This window comes from Parambassis ranga, chromosome 1 (genome assembly GCF_900634625.1).
Source record: "Parambassis ranga chromosome 1, fParRan2.1, whole genome shotgun sequence".
Lineage (NCBI taxonomy): Eukaryota > Metazoa > Chordata > Actinopteri > Ambassidae > Parambassis > Parambassis ranga.
This window is the reverse complement of record NC_041022.1, coordinates 16466162-16482576: the sequence shown is the minus strand read 5'-3', so window position 1 is coordinate 16482576 and position 16415 is coordinate 16466162. Positions and strand designations below refer to the sequence as shown.

Below are 16415 nucleotides of genomic sequence, written 5' to 3'. Positions count from 1 at the left end.
GGGATTGATAATAAAAACAATTGCTGTGCCTCTGGAGGCCTGTTGCTTTTTGGCCGTGGAAGCTGAGCTAAAGGAAGAAGCGCCAGAGGCAGCAGGAGTTGACATAGAGACACGAGTTAGAATAGTTTCAACTTGAACAACAGGGCTTTGTGAATCTGCTGCATAACAGTACTGAGGAAAGAGGACAGAGATCTTGGGGAACTAACAGAAATCGAGTAGGCAGCTTACAGGTATTGTCTGTCTGTATATCTCATGTTTTGGATGAATAAATATTGACTGTTTAGGGCTACATTGATTGAAGCAAGACTATCCATCATTATCCATCTGACACAGTCCTTTATTTTCACCTGACAACATCCTTCCTTCAAAGGGTTCAGTACAGTCCACCTGTTATTCATCATAAAACAAATCAATGGAGCCTGATCGAGTCCCACTAGCATTCAGTGAAACAGCCAAGTGACTTTATCACTGCTGCCTCTCTAGCTCTCTCTTGCCCTGCTGTACCTTTCTCTTAGCATCTCTCCTTCTTTATCTCTCTCCTTCACTTCTTCCCTGTCAGGTTGGCAGGGTTAGTTGGCTGTTGTCACCACTCAGGCGTCTCAGGAATGCCTCCAGATGTTTTCTTTGACTCACCCATACACAGTCTCATGGACGAGCTCATAAACGCCGTAGGGAAGACATTCAGGTAGAATTCCTCTGCCTAACCCGTGCACAGCGAACAGATTCAGGAACAGCTCGTGTCGTCTTCTTTGAGACTGTTCAGCAAAACTGAACTGACATCAGATCAGTGCTTCCCATGCATGTCAGATATGCAGACCTATTTCTATCCCTTTACTTTAGACTTAACGCAGGAGTGAGATGCAGTCATATCAGTATAGATTGTGCAGCTCTGCAGCGCTGTCTTTCCAAGAACCTCTTCTAAGCTGATTCTCCAGACCTGTCAGAGCAATTTCCCCGACCACACTACCAGGGGCTGCTTGCACACACATTAATACTTGCAGAACATGACGACTGTGTTTCTCTGAAGAGATGATCATTGTGTAGTAGAAATGACTGTCTTTCTATCTTTTAGACACTTATCTTGCTGACGTCTTATCGGTCTTATCTGCATGCTGTTGGCCTGCAAGAGTGCATCAGCAATGGTTGATGTATGGCTCAAAGTCAGTAGTTTCCGTTCCTAATCTTTAAAAGTAAATATATTTCTGTCTGGGTCAGTGTGTTCTTCCTGTTTTTTTTTAACAGATTGGTAGATCACAGATCTGATTAGACAATACGTGTGAAACCCAGTGTCAAACCCACACACATTCGTATTTTGCAGAATTGGTTGGGTTTTTTCATGAAAGTTTTTTTTTTTTAACCTCAATGGCTTTTGCAAGCATCAACAATGTCTATGAAGTGCAGAAGTGCACTTCACTAACTGTAAACGACTTAAATCATTTAATCTCCTCCCTTTTTCAAAATCAATATTTGGTTGGCAGAAACTAATATCTGCTTGTCTTCTTTGTGCCGTCATGGTGATGAGCTCCCACAGATCTGTGTGAGGAACTGGTCAGTCTTGTAGCTGTGAGGTTCGGCCAAATATTTCACTTGGAGATAGTGTTTGTTTACATTCCCAGCTGGATTCTTGACTCTGCAGAATCAAATAATTTCTCCTGCAAGCTCCTCCCATAAAATAATAAGGATTAACACCTGCTAGGCATTATGACTCAGCAGGGATTGGACACTGATTGATAAGTGTCTGGTCAGCTTACTAAGCACGGAACAGATGGTGATTGACGGGTGGCATGCTGTGCTGAAGGTCCTCCCCCTGCTGATGAGGGAGATTAATGCAGTGGGTGTGAATGTCAGTCTGTGTGTGTGTGTTCATTCTCTGAGACTGTAGAGTTGCTGTTTGTGTCTTTGCTTCTTTGTCTCTCTTTCTCGCTCTCTGTTCCAGGAAAAAGGAGGTTATGGAGGAACAGGACAGTGTTTACATTTCCACCTGGGGATATTTGTCTGCCTTTGTTTATTAAAGAACTTCTATGATTGATTCATATTTAGCCGTCCTCTTTAAACATATCCCGCTGCCTTATGTTCAGTTTTTCCTGGAGGAGGGACCATAGTTAACAGTTTTCTATATAAAGACGCAGTTCTGCCCGTTAATGGGACACGTGACTGTCTTTATGATACATTGATGTGAAGACCCTTGTGTCACGCTCTACTGGACACTAATTTATGTGAGTTTTAAATTGAAGATGAATCAGACTTGTTATTTCCTCCCCTTGGTATGATTCATCTGTGAAGATGTGGTGTAGACCAAAACAACTGCCCCAAGACCACTCAACAGGAAGTGATGCTGGGCTGGTCAAACAAAATCTGCAGCAGTTTGTTAGAGGTGAAAATTAGGTATGACATCAATCTGAGCCATTATACACGGTCTGAGCCACAAAGCTGCTGTGCAGAGATGTTGACGAATGAAATCAGTCGCTAGCAGCTAGCTAAAGAACAAACCATGCTCAGAACAGCGCTGTAGGATGTGACAGAATTCATGGTTCTGTGGCTGTGTGTCATGTTAGCATTCGGCTGGGAGCCATCTCATATTTCTCATCCAGAATTTCACAGAAATATTTGGTGAATGCTATGCCAGCCCTTTTGATGCACAAATACTATCAGGATCGAAGGGCAGACATACAAAAACAAATGTTTGGGATTTGAGTAAGATTCTCTGCTTTTTTGACCCAAGATCATTAATCAGCTAATCAACTATGATTGTTAAACAAAGCCTTTTGCAAACTCATAGTTGTAGTTGTCCTGGTGGGGTAGTTAATGCTTGTAGTCATATAACATCAGATTAGTGGTTTTATAAATATCTGATAATATTGACCTGACTTTGGACACCTAGCAGGTATTTCTGTGCTGCTTTGTGTGCGTGCTCCATCCTGTGAGCATTAATCTAGGTTAGAATCCATCCAAAGTTTTGCATTGCAAAACAGCAGCTTACTGACATTACAGGGAAATGAGGGGAAGGGATGAGGAAAGATTTGGAAAAACACACCCTCTGCTGTTTTCCCCCTTTTTATCTATCAGCTGAACCGTCTCATGTAACTTACTCTCCTGCTGTTCAGCACTAAGCCATGCCACGGCTTCTTCTGTTCATGTCCGCTTCAGTGTGTGACACGCCCGTTGTGTCGTGCCTGACTATAATTTTTATGTGTTGAAAGAATTCATACGAAGGCTGTAAGATGAATGAGTTTGGCAGACATGTTTAAAACATTTGGATGCAGTTCAGAGAATATGGTTTCCTTCACAACTGCTACATTCAAGTGGCCAGTATGTGGTCAAAACAATGGCTGTCAGGCTGAGCCAAGATTATGAATAGCATGCCATTAGAATGACAAACCAACCCAACATAATAAAAGCAAGAGACTTGAATTCATTTTTCTTTTTAAATGCCACGCACCTAGCATGAATTCCTATTTGAAGGTAAAGGTGATGCATAGGATGCAAAACCAGACATACAAGGGAGAAGGAAGACGGGGACAAATGTTGTGGTTTTAGTGATTCATGGTGGGTAAGAAACAAGGCAAGTAGAAGATGAGAAGCAATGGGAAGCAGGAGATGTACGAAGGACTAGGGGGTCATCAACATGACCTCAGGGATTAAAGGACAAACACTGCTGCTGGTCCCTGCCCTCGTTCTCACGAGTATCCTTTATGTATTTGTAGTCACTCAGTCCCAAATATAGTCATGTTTACTCCTGTTGTCATTTTTTTCTTCATGTTTCTTATATAATGATATATGATAATGATATAAAATAGTAAATAAAATATCCGCTTTTGTTGTGGCACTTGAATGCATTGTGAAAAGTGAAGATCAGTTAAGTCAAAAATGTAATATTTTGTCAAAGCCTGTTTATTCTCTTTATTGTTTCACCTAAAAACTATCGCTAAAAATGTGAACTGTGTGGGATATCAAGATTTTGCCAAAAAACTGCACTTGAAATCTATACAGCCTGCATGTATGTGACAAAAATTCAGATTCAGTATTTCCTTTCTGCACTTTGTTTTTCCAGATGTTCAGCTTGTATCTATAGCATGTGGAGCTTTTTTTCCCATAGCCTTTTCCCCACTGTTTGGAAACACTGAAAACAGCTACCTTTTTACTGTTTTCTAATGTTGCGGTCAAATGTGGCATGTTTGTGCTGTTTTTATAAAGGTACATGACAGTAATAACCACGTAACATTCGACAGAAGGAAACCTGTTTGGTTTGCTGCACACACAGAGGGTTGTACAATGGAAGAGACATTAAAAAATCAAGATTAATTCAACACTTTTCTGTGTTCCTCTTTCTGTTTTGATAAAAGCTTGAGTGGTACAGTTGTTGCAGTGGTTTCAGTGCTGCTGCTGATTCATAGCTCTTCTGACTGCTTCGACCCTGTGCCTTTGTCAGCCGCCTCATTCATCTCTCTCCTCCCTCTCTTCCTGTCCCCGTCCCGCTCTGTCTTTGTTTGGCTCGCCTGTCTTTCTTTCCCTCTCAGACCATCGTAACCACTTCTCTCCCTCTGTCTGTTTTGTGAGCATGACTCGACAAATTGGCTGTTCTTGTCCACGTTTTTCTTTTTTTTTTCTTCCAGTGTTACAGATGGCCTATTTACTGATGATTGATGCATTTGTATGGGAGCCTGTACTGCATTGCCAGCAAGACTCTTTTAAGACATTTGAAAATTCCCTTCACAGAAACAGTTAATGTTTTATCAGGTTTATTTCCAGCTTCATCCTTATTGACTCTTGCTTTCCTGGACATTATCCTCCTGTCCACTCAGTCCCTCTCCTTGCCTCTCAGCCGTGCAGGCCATCAGTTGGACATGAGTAGGAAATGGTATTTCCTGCGGGTTCGTCCTTTCAGCAGAATAATACAGATTGGCTGGTGTGGCAGTGGAAGATGTCTGCAGGAAATGACATACTAATAAATCCATTAGAGACAGGCTTTGCACACTCATGCTTCTGTTACACTGAATACAGTGAAGTCAATGTGCCTGTGTGTGCGACAAATGTCATTCGGCTACATTGCAGTTAAACATGTAGTGACACAAATCTTGCCAGTTGTTGGTTTAAGTTACCCAGACAACATGGATGATTTCATTTGTACGCTCACACTATACCTTCTCGTGCAAAAACTTGATTAGGGCAGTACATTTCACTGCAAACAACCTTTGAAAACTGATGATGGCAACATTTGATAAACAAGTTGGAAATTTGGCTGATGGCTCCTCCCCTTCCACTATGCAGCCAACATGCTCAAGTCCTGTGGCATTTTCACTTATTGTTATATTCACACCCGTGTGTGTTTTTTGGAGTGAGTGTACTGTATCCATAAGAGTTCGTTGATCACACCCTCTATAATAACACAGTTCCCAGTCAGGACTGGGCTGAGCTCTCTGGCCTCACTCCCTAAGAGACATGTCCTCATATTTCACTGGAAACCGAGAGGAGTTTTGTGTGTGTGTGGATTCATTAAAAGTGAATTTCTCTTCTCCTATTTTTGTCCATCTCATGCACGCTTCCACGACCACGCCTTTCCGTGCCCTCTGTGTGGACACTATCTCTGTCCTGAGTGGTCATTATCACTCGGTAGGAAAACTCCAGGCATTGCACAGTGAAGGACACACACAAGTGCACTTTACCCATGTTCAGTCTTGTCCTTCTCCTAGTGGCCCGAGGCTCTTCTACACTGCTCACACAGTCTGATTGAATTAGCCTCGCTTGGTGCCGTTATCTATTGAATTATCCCATCATTACTTCCCTGGACACTACAGCTGAATGTTCCTCCCTGGGCTTGCTCACTAACAAGCTGCATAAGATGAGTCATTCATGCCTGTTAGCTGTTGCCATCTTTGTAGTGTTACCCAGGGTCAACAACAGCAAGAGAATGAAGCTAAATGTTGTGTTGCATCGGCTTCTCCTCTTTAACTACTCAGCTCAACTCCTTTAAAAGGGCGCCACAGTAGGAAAAGTCAGTTTTGCCATAAGTAATATGACTCATCTGATGTTTCCTTTCTGCACTTTGTACAAACACTACGTGTGTCAGGTCTCATTTTGCAAAAAACATCTGCTGCCGGTGACACGTCTTTAACACATGTTGTGTTGAAAGAGGCAGGAGACATATTCACACCAATTGGACAAATAACACATGGTGAGTGGTGTGGTCCTGAGCTTTCATTAATCACTGGATACTGAGGACCAGGGTTCTGTGTCACTGCAAAGATGAGAAGTTGAGGTCTCTGTAGACCTGGACACCTGGGTAGTTTTTAACTTTTAACAGGCATGCAAAAAACATCAGCCACCATTGCCTTAAGTTTTAATTCACTAAAAATGTTAATACTAACCTCGCCAATATGTCAATTTGTTATGCGTAAAAATGCCAACATTTTCTTGTAAAATAAAGGTTAAAATGAATAGTATTAGTAGTAACATAAGTACTATAATGAGATGTATGGAAATAAAAAATAAAAAATACTCATCTGGATTAAAGCAACAAACATTCAAACATTCTTATAAATGAGTTGTGTGTTGTGTTATTCTTTATTTGACTATGTGAATATACCCTAGTTTATCTCCGTAACTGCATTTCACCTTAAATCACCCGTTTGCTGCGTTACCAGCTCTGTGTATGCTGAATTAGGGTGCGGGATGTTCCATTATCAATAACGGCGGCAGATGTTGATTGTGTGGTGGCCCGCCAGGCATTGGTCTGTGTATGGGAAACACTGGCCTGTTTCTTGTGTCATCAAGAATGTGATCTACTGAACTAAAGAGCTGTTCACTTTCTACATGGCACTGTTGTGTCACCCCGTGGCGATGACATTTTTTGCCTTGAGTATCTGTGGCTGGTATCGGCAGCCTTTAACAAGCACCGATACTTTGAAATAAGGCCAGTATCGCCCTGATACTTATCTTGGTATTGGTACTCGCCCATCCCTAGTTGTGATGTACTAGAAGAGGGTGAGATCAGTTAAACTTGTACAGCCTTCCCACGGTGCAGTTACTGTCACTGCGATGCTGGAAATACATACCATTCCATCAGTGTTTCCTATAGTGGCAGGGGTGGATCACAGGTACAAACACTGTATACAGACAGGTGACACCTCTCATACATACATAGTTCTAATCTTGGAGAATGATGAGACTAGCATACTAACTCTGCCTACTGATGCTCATATAAAGCTGTTCTTATACTTTTAAGTGGTCTCTGAAGGAAAGGGTGATAACCACTGAGGTTTGTAGATGAAAGGAATTGAGAGGTCGACCTGGCTGCAGAAAAACGTCATAACCCTACTCTCTGGCTTTGATCCAATACTTGGAAAACACATCCTTTTCTTGTTTCCGCCCTCAAGATTATATCACAGACTTGAGTCAGAGCAAAAGAAGAAAAACAGTCACAAACACACTTTAATCCAGACTTGATTAATGAGTGAACATAACCATCTAAAGAAGACATTGTACATGTTCAACACCATACATTCAGGAAGAGTTTAGAACATCTTCATGAAAGAGTATGTACTCTTTATATTTGAAGCCACTGTCCTTCTGTTTGCACTCTCTCACTGTCTGACTCTCTCCACTGACAGCAGCGAAATTGCAAAGGAAACAGGAAAGGCCTGAGCAGCTTGGTGTTAGGACGGATATCCTCTTTTGGAGGCGTTCCCCCTCCTCCCTCACTTAACTCTCCCTCTCTTTATCTCTTTTTATCGCTTTTTCCCCCCAGCCCATTTTGCTCTTGGTGTGGCATTAACTGTTTGCCTAAGCTCAGAAGCAAACTAAAGATTTCTGTCCCTCCTTTTGGGTCATCAAATCTGAGTGAACTATGTGTTGGCATGGAGACGAGGAGGATGAGGACAGCTCGGAGGTGAAGTGTAACTGGCTTGTTTGTTTGATTTGTGCGTTCCTGTAACAGTGGCTGTGTTACTGTGATTTGTGATACAGTTTCTTCCATATGATTGTTAAGCCTCTGGTCTTATTTTGTATTGCGTTGGTCTGAGGTAAAGATGTTGTGGAGTGACTGGAGATCAATTCTACAATAGAACATATGTGCTAATGTTTTTCATGTAATTTAGGACAGCAGTTGTTTCTCACTGTAGAGAAGGAGCAGACTGTGAGGAAAGGCTAATGAGTACAATGGACGGCGCAGGTCATGGGACAGATTTGTAATTCACTTTGATGCCTGTGTATAGTCTGAGTTTTAGAACATTTGCCACACAGACTTTCATGATGGTATAAGTAAGAACTGTAATGTTTTTTGTGTACAGGTTACATAGCAGGATTATTTTTGAAGAGGTTTTCTTGCTGTACCTCTTTTCCCGTCTGCCTGCTTCCTTTTCTAACTTTTACTCAACGTTTCCACCTCCCCCATCACACATCTCTCTACTCTCTTTTTCCTCCCCTGCCTTATCTTGGTCACCATCTCTTCCTGCTCTGTCTTCCTCACTCTTACCAGACTATGAGGGGTTGATGTGTTTTAAGGTTCAGAATTGATTTGCAGTTTGTTCATAACCACATTGCCTAGATCACTTCTCTTTCTTTCTATGTCAGAGTGACCCAGGTGGGCTGTCAGTTCTGGAGCAGCTGGGTCTGGACCAGAACTCGGACTTCTCAGACTCCAGTGTTCAGCAGCTTCTGGATGAGCAGCGTGAAAGGATCCGCAGAGAGATCCGCAAAGAGCTGAAGATCAAGGAAGGAGCTGAGAACCTACGCAGAGCCACAACTGACAAGAGGAATGCACAGCAGGTGAGCACAGTTAACACCAGGTCCTGTATCAAACTGAACTGTCTGAAGTCTCCCTGTAGTTTGTCAAATCAGTCTAATGTCTCATGTGTTGAGGCAAATAGAGCCCTAGAGAGTGTTTACCTACCTACTTCCACTCCTGCACCCCACTTTCCAAGTCTACCCAGCACATACCCACACACCAAAAGGGAATATTTTCAAACCTTTACTAGCACAAACAAACCTGTTTTTGTAAAATGTATGTATAATGAGTATATAAAGACAAGAACTGTTCATAGAATCTGTTATTACACATCACTGTTTTGTATAAAGATACAGAGACTGGTGCTTTACAGGCCACATGGATTCTCGTGAGATTCATGGAACCACAAACTCACTGGGCGTCAAGCCATGTGCTCCTTCATCGTGTAGAAAGATTAGACTTCTAAGACTACCAGAGTCTAGACAAAAAAAAACTTTCTGCACACGCTTTCCTTATAAAGAAGCAAAACTGACATTTTAACTGCTGCTTGCTAGATAACCTAACACCTTCTATGGCCTGTTATATTTTAGAAAGTTGATTATGAAATTTTGTCAGCCATCAGCAGCATTATACTCAATTTGAACATTGTTTTGCTCAAGTTTCATTTCTGTGGAAAAGGTGTTCCTTACTGCTATCAAGACAAAATAAAATTGCATTTGTTGTTATACCTGTTGTGGGTGATGGAAAGGTCCCCGATGCAAGTTACTTCTGAGTTGTCCAAACACTGACTATAATTTGAATTTGTTCATTTAAAATATAATTTATGGCTTACTGAGCACTCAGCATGCATGCATAGATCATTATTCTGGCTTTTATGTAGAGAAGTTCATGATTGTGCAACTAGAGCGAGTGAACTCAAGAATATATCAGTGGCAGGGAATAGCTTCCCTTGTGGACAATTCACCCTGCAGCATTTATACTTTTACTGGAGAAGAACAAAGGTTATGTACTGTGATGGGTGAAGAGGCCACGATTAAAACACGTGTTCTACCTGCAAAATAGTGCAAATTGTTTTGAGACTAAAAGAGACTTGTTTTTAATTTTAAGAGAAGAACTGAAAACTGAGTATATTAAATGTCTTATGTGTTGCTGTTTTTGATTGCTCTGCTTTTTACACAGAATTATAATGTCTTCTCCTGAACCAGACATGGTGTTAATTGTGTTTTTGTCTGTAGGTGGACAGCCAGCTGCGTTCTTCAAACCGCAGGCTGGACAGCCTGCATGCTCAGCTGCAGGAACTGGATGCTCACATTGTGGTGAAAGGAGGAGAGGAGAATAAAGGTACGTATATGAGAAACTGTCACAGCTACGTTATATTTTTCAATGGTATCATGCGAACAATTGATGCATTTAACAATCAGAAATTGGAATGTCCAGTTTCTTTATTTATAGATATAATGTTAACTGATGTCAAATCCCTGTTCCTGGGTATTCAACAATATAAAATCAACAATAATATTACACACTGCATGAAATTCCCTCAAGGGTATTTCTGCTTTATAGCACAACATGTGAACCCTCGCCTTGTTGCTTATTATATCGTCTCCAACCTTTTCCAACGTTGCACAGATGAGTGTCCTCAGTCTCCCGGGGCTGAGAGTCGCACGTCAGCCCATAAGGAACGCATTGCAGCCTTGGAAAGACAGCTCAACATCGAGCTCAAAGTCAAACAGGGAGTTGAGAATATGATCCCCATCTACGCCAATGGATCCACCAAGGTGCAGCTCATATCCTCTATGCACACACACATTCACACACAGCAGGACACGGTGCAGAGCAGGTATCATTGACTACACTTTATTTAGTGAGAGGCAGCACACATACCATAAACCGCTTCCCCTTACAGCTGATAACGGGTATACTGTATGTGCATGCATTGATCATCTGTAACCTTGAAAGCTGCTGAGTCAGATCATCTCTAAATGTTTTTAAGATGTCACACAAAACCCTTTTTAAAAGCATCGCTTTATATTTCCCCACCCCCTTTAACAGGCAGCATCTGCTTGTCTTTGCCATTTGACCTTGCTGTCATACCTTAACTGTACCCCTGTTTGAAGGAAAGAATTTATTGTACTCATCTTGCATCATGTCACAAAGTGACACCCTGCCTCTGCCATTCAAATATGTTTTTTATTATTATGATGTATATAACAGTGATTTGATCACTCTTTTGTTCCTGTTATACTCAGGATAAGAAGATGCTGCAGACAGCCCAGCAGATGCTGCAGGACAGTAAGACCAAAATCGACATCATCCGCATGCAAATCCGCAAAGCTGTTCAGGCCACCGAACACAATGATGACATGCAAGGTGAGTTTAGAACTGTGACCACATCAAAAGCTATTAATTAATGTAGGGCCCACCCTAGTGTTTTTTCTTCAAGTGTTATTTGGATGTTTTCCTAGGAGAGGAAAGTTGTGATTTTGAACACTTCAGAATGTGATAATTGACTTATTTTTGGAAACTAATTCTGGGTTATTCTGGGAAATAATAAAATCAGGTTTTGGTACTTTACCACTTTTCTAGCCACACTGGGATGTATTCAGGAGAGGAACAAATGTTTACTGCTGTAAACCACCAATGAACTAATTATTAGTCCTAACAAAAAAAACAACACAATATATCTGTATATAAATCAAAAGGTAATTAGCTTGCGTTTTAACCTAATGTTCAAATATTATTTACAGATATTTGAATCTCATATGTAACAGATTATTTCTGGAATATATTTTACAGCACTGACTGAGGGTTTATGTGAGCAGTCAGCTGGCAGTGACAAGTCTTCTTCATTTCTGTATCTCCTAAAGCGATCTGCAGTGTTGCTTTCTTCTTCTCAGCACGTGATCTATTTAGTCCTGAGCAGCAGGTCTAGACAGCAGATGAGCAACAGCATAAACAGATCAATGACGAGCCGGCTCAGTGTTTTCACATCTCTCTCTGTCTCGAGGCAAAGATGAAGAGAATAGTTCAGGGTGATACACTGCGGACCGCCTTTGTGTGTGTTTGCATGTGGGTTGGGGTGGCCAAATATAGGAGTGAGTGATACAAAGGCTGTGAAATGTCCCACCTGGCACATTACCACTGTCAATCAGCTTCACACACAGATGTGCAACAGAACAGTCCAAGCCTCCACCAAAGCAGTGAGCAGATGAAAAGTCTGACACATGAACACACGTGTGTGTAGAAGTGACACACACACACAAACAGCTGTTCTTTTCTCTCTGGCACTCTCTCTGTATGTTGTGGCATTGTGATCAATGCCAGGGCAGGTGAATGTGTGTCTGTAGAGCTGTGAGTGCTGTGGACCATTAAAGCCCCTCTGCTGGGAAAATGGGCCAATAGATGATGGTCACAGAAGGTGGGCGGTCTGGCAAAATGTTGCAGGGGGAGAAGAGAGAGCACAGCGGGAGAGGGTAGAAATAGAAACAAGAAGCAACATTTCAAAGATGGCATATTCCCTTTGGGGCTATCTGTCCCTTTCTGCTCATGTCATGCTGAGAGACTTGATGGGTGTCAGGAAAGTGGGTGTGTTTTAAAGGCAAAGAAGATAACAGCCATTTGAAGGGATCATTTAAGGGCCTTTTAAGGGCATACTTTATCCATCTGTGTCCACCATGTGGAAACAAGGTTTTCCACATGGCATAAAAAAGTATTATAGATGTGAATCTTCAGTGTGCTTTAAAAGCTGCACAAGCCAATGTAAGACCTATAATTGAACGAACCAGAAGCAATGCTGCTGCCTACATTACCCATAATCCATTATGCACTGACAGTTTGTTGGGTTTATTATGCTAGTAGCAGCTAATGTATCCTCCAGCCAGCAGCAGGGAAAAGAAGACACATTCCCTTTGCCTGGACTAGACCTCTCTCCTGCGTGTCCAACAGTCTCTGGCTCTTTGGTGATGATTCTGTCTTTCTTTTTTAAAACACACAGGGTTGTGTGTGTAGTGTACACAGACAGACAGTCTCCAGGCACCACACCCGGTGGAGGGGTCATCTGGCAGGGTCTGGACTCCAGGCAGAACACCTTATTAGGAGATAAACGTGTCCACATCATTCTCCACCTCCAACCCCCTTTTCCTTTCTTCCTCCTCACATCTCATGCCGTGTTTTAAGCAGATCATAAGTCATAAAAATAATTCTGGATCAGCCCCTGTGTGCTTCAGCCCGCCTCCTTCACTATCCTGACATTTAAAAGTCAAATGCAGCTTTTTTGAATGCTGTTTATTCTCGTCTTCCTTATCTCACACTTCCTCTACACTCACATCTGTGCGCATCACTACTGTGTTTGTCGCCCACTTTGCCATTAAGCCACTTAGCTAAACCTAGACTCTAGTGTGTGAGCTTTATTTTGTGTTGCCCTTGGCATCACACCTGTTTTCTGCTTTAATCTGGCTTCCATTACCACGTCTCACCATTTCAAAGGTGAAATAAACAATTCAGTGAGTGCTATCACAGGCACCCACAGCATTTTGGAGTGGCTATTAGTCTACTGTGGAGTGAAACTAATAATATAAAAAAAACTGTATATGATGTATGATGGATGATGGATGATTTTTGTAAGCAACTGAGAAGGCTAGAGGTTAAAATGGTGGTAGAAAAGCATTCGTAGCTGGCTTACTAATAAAGTCAGACTATTGGAATAATATAAATGGATTGCTCTGCTTGATTTTAAAGATGGCAGATGGGTCAGTTTAGAAACGGACTTTGCAGCTAGAGTTAGTTAATGCTGGGGAACACTCAAAGGCTGCTTTCCTCCTCCAGGCGCTGCTAATGTTTTCTTTGTCTGACTCTTGTGTAATGCATGACATGCATTAAGGCATTAAATCTAACTTAGTATGCCCAGGGGAGTTTCCTAAAACACAGCACTGCCAAAGCAAGAGAGCTGCAACATGCACCTTAATATAGAGACAAGCGACGTACTCTGTAAAATCATTGTCAGTAATTGTCCATCTCACCACACAGGTAACCAAGACCTGTGCGGGGTGGAGCTGCGCATTGAAGAGCTGAGACATCACTACAGGGTGGAACACGCTGTGGCCGAGGGGGCCAAAAATGTTCTCCGGCTCCTGGGGGCCAGCAAGGTTCAGGACAAAAAAGCTCTGTCAGAGGTTAGTCCTGATGCACACACAAATCCTGCAAAGTGTTTCTTTTCACATAGTTCAAAGCTTATACTTCATAAGACATCAAGACAATATCATACACCTGCTACTCTTCATACCAACCAGGGTGAGAAAGATAAGTTAACCAAGGCCTACACACGAGTCATTTGTTCTTCTTCTACTGTGTTAGACTGATCATACACTGTTACTGAGGCTAAGCAGCTACTGTAGGCTCTTTGTTCATAATAACATCTGAGAGATATTTTCACAACAGCAGCTGAAACATGAGACACAGTTTTCCTCCCACAAATCAAAACGCATGTGTCTGTGCTGGCCGCTCTGGGTCAGGGCCAATGAGCCACCTGTTTTTTTTAATGCTACGATATAATGTGAGAAGACACCATAGTGAAAATACACAATATAAAATCCTCTCTGTGTTTTCGCAGGCTCAGTCTCGTTTGAGCGAGGCTTCTCAGAGACTGGACCTGCTGAGGGATTCTCTGGATCAGCGCCTTGCAGAGCTGCCAGAGGACCATCCCAAGGCCAGCGTCATCAAAGAAGAGCTGGTCCTGGCTTCCTCTCCAGTGTTCAGCTCCCGCCATGGCGCCCCCTACCTTCACAACCAGTACAGCACCCTAAACAAGCCCTCACCTCTCACTGGTATGTTACATACACACACACACAGACACGTCATTAGGCATGTTTTTGGTGTGGTTGCAGATCCACAGAACTTTGACACAAAACAGACACACAGCACAAACAATCAGCTGAACAAAGGAAGAAGAAGTGGAAGTTAAAATACAGTTACAGTGAGGTAAGGCATATTCATATTCAAGTCATCTCTTGAATCTAGGACACCACAGTGAAGAAACAGAAAGTCTCAAAAGGCTGATGAGGGGAGGCTGTTCCTGTAAATGTTTGCTCCACCTCCCACCAGCCATGAGTTCCTGCTGTCAAAACACACGCAATACCTCTGAACTTCATGCATGGCCTTATATGCCAAGAAGCCTCACATCTGTCTATTTACGCTTTTCTTTCCCATCCCTTTGTTCTTTGTTCTTTCTTCTTATGTTCTTATGTTCTGAGTCTTGCTCATGCCTAGTTGCAGCTTCAGGTTTTAGAAGAAAAAAGGCTGCAATATGTTTAGTTCATCAGCATCTCACCTGAAAGCACTTCTATGTGGTAGAGACACATTGAACGCCTCCCAATCACATGGACGCGCATTACCTGAAGACGAGCTGCGGTCTGTGACTTCGGCCATCATGCACGTACCTCTCTGGTGCGCGCAGAGCAGGAAGACAGTGACAACCAGCCAATCCTCCGCGCAGGGTCCACCTGGAGGATTGGCTGATGTTTTTAGCGTTTTATAGCTTCCACAGATGTTTATTATTCTTCGTTTTAAAGTGAAACTGCCGAACTAGTTGGTTGCTGTTGGATTGTAAAAAGAAGTTACACTAATTTAACAAAAAGTGCATCAGAATGAAATCTCCTACCTAACGTTTAAGTAGAGGCTGTGTGAAGTCTTTATAATAAGAAACTGAAGTTTAATCTGGGGCGTCCACAGCTGTCTTTGCTTATCAATCGATGTTGAGGTTTTCCCTACCTCTGCTATCTAGGCGCTGATTATGAATATGGTCAAAGCATGTTGAAACATAACACGTTTTTTTCTATAAAATAACTTACTGTGATATCATCTATCATCTGATATCATAACATCTTAGGCCTTAGGCCTTAGTAGCAACATTACAGTGCCTGTCTTTAAAAATTAAAGTTAATTTTTTCCCCCAAATTTGATATGATGTGAATTGTTTTCTGTGTGTGTTTGTAGTTTGTACCTGCATTGTTTTCTCCTCTGTCTTCAGGTACCTTACAGGTGCAGCTGCTGGGCTGTGTCGGGTTGTTGGAGGTGGTGCCAGGTCGCAATAAAGGGACAGCAGTCATGCTGCCCTGCTACAGCCCTGGAGACACCAGGTCCTTCATGAGAGGCAGCAAGGGACTGTACGGACGCAGCGGCTCTGTCAGCGGGAAGACGCCCAGCAAGATGGATGAACTCTCCAGTAAGTGGTTTTGTAGAGGGCAGGGTTTTTATTATCTTTATGCTTAAGTAGGCAAATGTAATTTTTTTTCTAGTTGTGGTGCACTGGAGGTAATCAATAGGAACTGTACAGTAGCAGCTTTTTGCTCTGTTGAGGCAGTACTCACTTTACGCGGGACAGTTTAATTACCACAACCCAGCGCTCACACATATTCAGCAAATTCCACATAATTGCCACACTGCCTTTCTGCTGTGCCTCCAAGGAAATAAAATTGTATCATTAATTTTAGCCTGCACATTTTCAGTGTCACAAAGAAGTGTCAGGTACTCTAAAGGAGAGTCACCTAGAGAGAATAATTGCTGTGTGTGTGCAGCTGAGGTGAGTGCGGTGCTGAAACTGGATAACACAGTGGTGGGTCAGACGGCTTGGAGGACTGTAGGAGAACAGGCGTGGGACCAGACCTTCACTGTGGAGCTGGAAAGGGTGAGTATACAC

The 16415-nt window shown here is 42.4% G+C and overlaps 1 protein-coding gene across 3 annotated transcripts in view; it reads left to right on the top strand.

Annotated features, from left to right (window-relative positions):
- Nucleotides 1-16415, top strand: part of pkn1a (protein kinase N1a) — a 36071-nt gene that overhangs the window by 12948 nt on the left and 6708 nt on the right. For 2 of the 3 annotated variants that reach the window (XM_028402840.1, XM_028402821.1), the window contains exons 1-9: nucleotides 7762-7885; nucleotides 8569-8763; nucleotides 9958-10063; nucleotides 10352-10500; nucleotides 10972-11092; nucleotides 13748-13893; nucleotides 14331-14544; nucleotides 15747-15941; nucleotides 16294-16403. In XM_028402840.1, the coding sequence (XP_028258641.1) occupies nucleotides 7844-7885; nucleotides 8569-8763; nucleotides 9958-10063; nucleotides 10352-10500; nucleotides 10972-11092; nucleotides 13748-13893; nucleotides 14331-14544; nucleotides 15747-15941; nucleotides 16294-16403 (1278 nt within the window). In that variant the 5' untranslated portion in view covers nucleotides 7762-7843. Of the gene's footprint in view, nucleotides 1-7761; nucleotides 7886-8568; nucleotides 8764-9957; nucleotides 10064-10351; nucleotides 10501-10971; nucleotides 11093-13747; nucleotides 13894-14330; nucleotides 14545-15746; nucleotides 15942-16293; nucleotides 16404-16415 lie in introns of those variants that run through there. The other variant, XM_028402831.1, reaches the window with a different exon arrangement.